The sequence below is a fragment of the Juglans regia genome, chromosome 4 (assembly GCF_001411555.2).
Source record: "Juglans regia cultivar Chandler chromosome 4, Walnut 2.0, whole genome shotgun sequence".
Classification (NCBI taxonomy): domain Eukaryota; kingdom Viridiplantae; phylum Streptophyta; class Magnoliopsida; order Fagales; family Juglandaceae; genus Juglans; species Juglans regia.
Window position 1 is genome coordinate 559458 of NC_049904.1, and position 7337 is coordinate 566794.

At 36.2% G+C, this 7337-nt stretch overlaps 1 protein-coding gene across 2 annotated transcripts; it reads right to left on the reverse strand.

Moving 5' to 3' along the window:
• Positions 1-1808: 1808 nt before the first annotated feature.
• Positions 1809-7326, reverse strand: LOC108990025. 2 transcript variants are annotated; one of them, XM_018963868.2, is made up of 4 exons: positions 6651-7326; positions 6280-6559; positions 3011-3126; positions 1809-2473 (listed from the first exon to the last, which is right to left on the reverse strand). In XM_018963868.2, the coding sequence occupies exons 1-4, from the start codon at positions 6783-6785 to the stop codon at positions 2024-2026; spliced, it is 981 nt and encodes a 326-aa protein (XP_018819413.2). In that variant the 5' UTR covers positions 6786-7326; the 3' UTR covers positions 1809-2023. The 2 variants fall into 2 exon arrangements, with proteins under 2 accessions (XP_018819413.2, XP_018819412.2); XM_018963867.2 differs by having other exon boundaries at positions 3011-3129; positions 6651-7251.
• Positions 7327-7337: the final 11 nt, after the last annotated feature.

The following is a 7337-nucleotide window of genomic DNA, read 5'->3' on the forward strand; positions in this document are numbered from 1 at the left end:
TACTTTTAAGCACTTGTCATTATATTGAATCTGCCTTCTGTTTTTGGAATGTCCAAGGTGGGAATAGCACGATATATCTTCCAGCTTCGGACTCGTTTGTTTTCACAATTCTTCTTAATTCATGTCATCTCATTTAATCATTATAATTTTTTTAAATTTTTAAAATATATTTACAGATGAATTATAAAATGAATAAAATTAGCTTAAAAACGTTGTCTTCCCTTTTAGAAGCAAAAATAATTTGTCTTTCTTTTCCTTTCCTTCTTACATTCAATTCAAAATCAGCTGCAGGAGTCTTAAAATAGGATAATCTAGAGAAGGAAATTAAATAAAGAGCGGAAGAGTAAAAATAAATAAAAGAAATAAACGACAAAAAACTAGAAGTGGGGTATACTATGCATTGCATGATAGATCATGTCATGCGGCTGAAACAAAAAAAGCACTATTGTCATTTATCTCTGCTTTATTTTAATTTATTAATAATCTAAGCACCCGCAATTCTCTTGCTTTCTACGTATCTCCTGCACCCTCAGGCAAGACATTGTCAGAGGATTTGTTGCAGAGTTATGATGGCATCATGCTCATTCCTCACGTATCCACTACCCATTTTGATGCTAATTATATATGTATCTAACAAAGCAAAATGCATGGTTTGAAGTAAGATCATACTGGGTTTCGGCAGGCAGGCAGGATTATTAATAATAATAATAATTAATGCTTAGATGTGAAGCTTTATCAATATATAAACAGTATTGGAACCCGAGGAAAAGGACACTAATGAAGTGGGTTTGGACATCATTAAAGAACATCACATGAGGGTCCTCAGAAGCACTCATAAGCTTTTTGAATGGTAAATTTATATCATCTAGTGCTCTGCTGGACAATTATGCCATTGCCATGCCCAATGCCCCCCCCCCCTCCCCCCTCCCTCAACTTTTCATGTTCTTGATTGATCATGTCTGGTCTGGTCTGGTGGAAAGTAAAAGAAAACACTAATGGCTTAGAATAGAATGCTTGGTGTGGTGGTGGTTGGATTTAAAGTCGCGTTATCTAAAACAATTTTGAACAGGTTTTAAATAAATATGTAAAATACTTTAAATCACAAAGTGATTACATACAAATAAAATTATAAATTGACGTGGCTTGATGTACTACATCATATTGTAAAATTATTTTTATTTTAAAATAGATCTAACGAATTTTATAAAGTCACGTCGATTTGTGCGTTTATTTTATATAATCTCTTTGTGTTTAACAGTTCTCTTTAAATATATCGAGTTTCAAGAAAGTCAAACAGGTGAAAATTTCTAAAATGATTGAATGTCGATATAAGGTTAAGAAAAAAACGAAAAATGTATGTTCCATATACCATTATGAACGTTGCAAATATATACATACATACATTTATATGTTGAAAGCTAAATTGGTTAAAAAGAAAAAAAGAGACTGAAGTAATGGCTCCAAAATGATGAAAGAACAGACATTGATCTAACATCCACCACGGTTCATACCATTTACTATGGATGGAAGGATACGACATCTTCAAGGGTTCAATAAAGGGCCTTTTTTTCCTTTTAATGAATATTTGATCCAATCAGTTACGTACATTGTCAGAGACTCAAGACTGAAGTTGGTAGTGCGTCCTCTTTTTCCCCTACTTTTTATTTATCGCTATTAATTTAGATTATCTTGGGAGGATGCATATATATATATATATATATATATATATATAGAATAGAAATAGAATTCCATCTCAAAAGTCTTACAAGACATAGTTGAAAATGAGATCAAGTACTATGTAATCAAGATAAGAAAAATACTATAAATCATCACTATATAGATGAAGTTAAAGAATACTGTACAGATGATGAGTTATGAAAAGCAGGGACGTATTTCATTTCCCAGTATAAGAAAGTTTTATATTTGTTGTAGATTTGAGTTTTTTTAGCATCTTGTTCATCCTCTGCTAACTTGCCTACCTTTAGCAAAAACAATTCTTCTGGCCCATTTGGCCGTCAACTAACTAATCATTCCAGTCATCTTCCCATCCATCTCTATTTGAAGATCTAGAAGTAAGGCCATTCGCAGAAATGCTTCCTGCATGACGTTCTCCTGGTGACCTCACTGCATTATCTTCATCCCAGTCATCATCCCAACCCTGATCCCAACCTTCTGCTGTTTCCACATTGATAGCTGAAACAGACTCTGGTAAACCCATTTCAAGCTCTTGATATGGGACTCCACCATGGTGTCTCCTCTTCCTAAGTTTAAAGCAAGCCCACGTCCCTCCAAAGACTAGCACAGTAAGAATCAACAAGTATGCACCATTTACTGGTGTCAACAGTTTATCAAAAGAAGGAAAACGCATGTAAACGTTTGCTTCTACAAGAGGGCGCACGTCAAGCTCGCAGTCACCATTTCCAGCATTTAATAAGAGTTTGGAGCTTTTGCCATTAGTTAGAGAGATAGTGATCTACAAAACAAACAAGCAAAAAGTACCGGATTTTTTAGTCAACCATGAAAAGAACTCCAGTCTAATCCATTAAAAACATTTGATCAAATGACAGCAAGATCTAGAACCCAATAACAAGCGTTTGCTCATCTGGCCAAATGAGAGCACTATCTTTCATTGCAGACTTCAGTCAAAAACTACTGGAAAATAACTATTTCCCTATTCATCCTAACTTTTCCACCTCCTTTCCCCAAATCTTAGGCAATAAATTAAGGTAAAACCTTGAAAGATGGAACATATTTCTGGTAGGCATACATTAGTTACTCAGACACATAGATTCATCAAACAAATAGGTTTATTTAAGATTATTCAGGGAAAAAGATAGAAGAGAAGAAAATATTCCCAATTGATGCAGCTTAGAGCCCAATATGGCCTTCAAATTGAAATCTTACGCACAAAGAAAGAGTTACCATTACGTTCTGTGAAGATCGGAGGAAATAACAACATAATCAGGGTAATCAAGAAGAGAACAAGAGATTGGCAGATAAGGATCCATACGTTTTTAGTTTGATGTTTGGGTATTTCCAGATTCTTACTAATGCTTTCCCCAGAAAGATTCACTTTCAAAGTACTCTCTCCTTTGTTTTGGACTAGAACAACTACTTCTTTGGACCCTGCTACACGTTAAAGGGAGAAAATTAAATTAGTTTTCATCTCTTCAACAAATATGCGGAGATAGAATTGTGTCGAGCAACATACAGCTCTGAATTTACAATGCCAATAAACATAATGCAAAAAAAGATGTTTTGATAGGTAAATAAGCAGCATACAAAACTGAGCAGTAGATTGCTTTAACTGGGCGTAGCAGAATAAATTGCATTTTTTAAGTAATTTAAGATTTTATTCAAAAATGCAAAAGGCATAGCCTAATTACACAAGAAGTATACAAGAGAAACATATAACTAGAAATAGAAAAAGAAACAAGAAAATCATGAGAACTCATCCCCTTAGAATCTATAAAGGCTGCCCAAAAGAACAAGGTATTGAAAAAGAGAGTTGTGTTGACAGGGTAAGACAACGGTGGCCATCCCACTAGTTTCAAGGAACAAGTTTTATCTTGTCCTGTAAACTAAAGGCTTTGAAGGATAGTATAAGGACTTGGAATGAGAAACTCTTTGGTGTGGACCATCAGAAGAAGTCTCTCTTGGAGGAGTTACAAGGTTTGGATGGTGTGAAAGACGGTAGAGCATTATCTGAAGTAGAGAAACTAGGAAAAAACCAAGTAATCATTGATCAAGAAAGAGTCACTTTAACGGAGGAGCTGTTGTTTTAACACTTCCTTTGCCTTTTATTTTTTTAATCTTCTGATTCCCCTCTTTTCCTCCCATGTTTCATTTGTTGCAAAGCACAAGCAGTGGATTTTTTATTTTTTCTAATCAAGCAGTGGAAGTTAATGGATTTGAAAAAAATCCATTTCTTACAAAAGATATTATGGCATGATGAGTTGTCCCATTTGAAAACACGTAGAGCATATCTGTCAGAAAATGGCTTTCCAGAAGATATTGGAAAAACGGCACTTTTAAACACTCCAAATGACCCATAAAAGGGGAAAAAACTCAAAATGATGCAGAGGCTATGATCAACAAGTCACTGGAAATGAAAACACCCAAAATATAGGCATGGAGATTTTTCCTCAAGTAATTTCACAGAGATAAGCCATGCATAATGCCATATGTGTGACCATCATGTCTTCTGCCCGTTAAGTGACAAACACATGATACCAACCTGTTAGCAATAACAGGTTGACTACGGCTGCCTAAATTTTATTATCTAGTGAGCCAAAGCTTAGTAAGAGAGTGGTTTTGAAGTTTTAAAGGGGCAGAAGAAAAAATGTATGGTTTCTCATTCAAAACCAGATAAGCCTCAATTTTGACAGCAGTTAATGGTGCATGATTTTATGTGCAGTTTAAAAAGTACATTTGAGGCTTTCTCAATTCATTGAATGGTAAAGGTTTGGATAGATATGCATTTTAATGTTTATTGATACTCTCACATACAAAAAAAAAACTGATGCAATAGCTACTTATAACACCTACACAGACAAACAATAAAGTAATACCCTTCCCTTTTTTATAAATAAGTAAAGCTATATTGGGGAAAAAAAAGATGTAATCTATGTGCATGGGTACAATACAGGATGTGCACCTAATCGAGATAGGGAAGAGCAGTAAAACTCAAGATAATTAGAAACAGAAAAACAAGATTGGGCAGATCCTTGGTTTTTGTGGCCATCTTCTCACAATCCTCAAAAGTCCAGTCATTTCTTTCCTTCTAAATATACCACATAACACAAGATGGGATTAGCTTCCATAAAGTAGCCATCTCAGAACTATAAAAAATGCATCTCCAACATACCAAGGGGTCTACCACTATAATACAGGATACAACAATCAAGCCCAAATAACCCAAAAATAAAGTTCCATGACACACTGTCTACCTCACATTGAAGCAAACGATGGTTAATAGTCTCCCCATTCCTTACATGTACAACACCAATCCACCATATAACGTGCCTCTTTTTCAAAATTATCAAACAAAAGATGAATAAAACTTCTTGATTACCTATCAAAAAAAGATATCAAAAGAAAGGATCTTCCCTACCAAACAAAGAATGTCACTCTCAATGTAGCATCTTTTTTAATAAGTCAGAAGATCTTTATTACTAAGCACAATGGTGCAACCAAGTACACAGGTAGTGTACAAGAGATACACCTAACAGGGCCTCATTCCTCCAATTTGCTTCCAAGGGAAAGATGATATGCTCGGAGGAGATTATGCTAACATCAAACTTCCCTTGCTTATAGACTGATTCCAACAAAGCCTATCCACCCATTCCCTTCACAATCATGTGGAGTACAAGGCATCTTAAAAAGAAGTAATAATCACCACGTCCTAATCATGTACCTCTCAAATAAACTCAACATCCCATTGGTAAGTACCGTTGGACAAGATTAAATGATTCACCACTGAAGCTGCCTTAAGCTGAGCTACACTAAAAAATTCCAGAAAAACCAACTTTAGAGCCTTGTCCCACACCACGCATCAGACCAGAACCCTATCTTAGAATCATCCCCCCACCTAGTGAGGCAAGAAAACTCCTCCAACCCCTCTGAATGATTTTCTAGAGACCAATACCATATGAACTATTACTTGCAAAAGAACACCATCCACACCACTTACACCCATATTTCGCATCCAAAACCATTTTCTAGTAACTCTCAGGTTTTGAAGTATAATGCCATAACCACTTTCACAACAAAGCATGATCAGAGTAACATGTTTCTGTAAAAACTATAGCCTCGAAGGATACAATGAGGCCCAAAATTGAATTTAAACCATATTTACGGATTTCTAGGTTTTAAACTTACTTTTTTCTTGATTCTCTTGTATCCTACGTCAATCTCTATGATGGGAAAACCCACGAAAAGGAAGAAAACCTTATAACAGGTTCCAGCTCGATATACTTTGGATTAGAGAATTGCTCAGTTGAGTTATACAATTTGAATCAAAGCCTCCTCTGCTATGATAAAAATATTTAGTCAAGAAGGCATTACTTCAGTACCTAACGTATGGTTAACTTTTAACCATGAATGTTTGTTGAACATCATAGTATTCATAATAAATACAAAAGCAAGTTTATATTTGTATCTTGTGCAATGCCATGAGATCGAAGGATGCGTTTATTATTCTAAGCAGACAGAACGTAATCAAAATTCAGAAGAAACACAATTGACTATATTAAATATAACGAAGAGCTATGGATTTACCACTTTGAATGCTTTGGATGCAGGCAGTCATATCCCGGTTGCATCTCTTAGCGACCAACCCATCACAATTATCAGTGCTCTCTGTTTGCAAAGGATCGGTCTTCTCCTCATCTTTCTTGTTTTGATCTGTTCCATTGTTCTTCCCCTTGTTATTCTCACTACTAGTATTATTGCTACTACTCAAATCCTTGGAAAGACCCTTGGGATCCACCTGGGTTGACTTGTCGTGTACCAGAGGCTTCGGTCCTTTATTCTCTGACCCATCGGTTGGCTTAGAACTCTTTAAAAGAGAAACCGTTTCTCAACTATTATCGTGAGTTTGTAACCCCAAAAACAAAGCAAATAGAAAGAGATGAAGAGAATTTGCTTACTTGAATGGTTGTGGCGTTAGCATCTTTAGGCGCGGCACCCACCAGCTTTCTGAAACTCGAGAGCAAGGAAGCATCGGAAACATCAACAAGGATCAGAAGGAAGAAAAAAGCTGAAAGAAACGCATTTTTTCCCATTTACAACACAATTTCGACCAGCTTTCCCGGATCAGGAAAAAGCACTTCGGTTCGAGCAAAGCAAATCACTTCACCCGACAATAAAAATAAAGGAAAGGGAAAAAGATTTACGTTTCAGAAAATAAACATGGAGATAACTATCTAAAAGCTCAGGGTTCTGTTGACACTCGGTGTTGATGTCGTGTTTCGCTCTCCGAACAACTCCAAGCAAGAATGGAAGAGATGGGAGCTCGGAGTGGTGAGGGTCACTCTCAATGTTTAAGTCAGTGCAAATCTTGAGGATTAAATTCTGAGGAAGGAGATAGGAGGTAAAGAAAAAGAAAAACTCGAATCTCGATGGTTGCTGATCCCACACCAGGTGTGTGGTTTTATTCTTAGTTCTTTTCTTCCCTTTTAACAAAACTTTAGGAGAGAGAGATCGGAGAAATTTGAGGAGAGAGAGAGAGAGGTAAGAGACAGAGGCCGAGAAGAGATAGGAATTGAGGAGAGAGAGAGGGGCTGAGGAGAGATATTGAGGAGGGAGAGAGGGAGGGAGTGAGATATTTAGGGTGA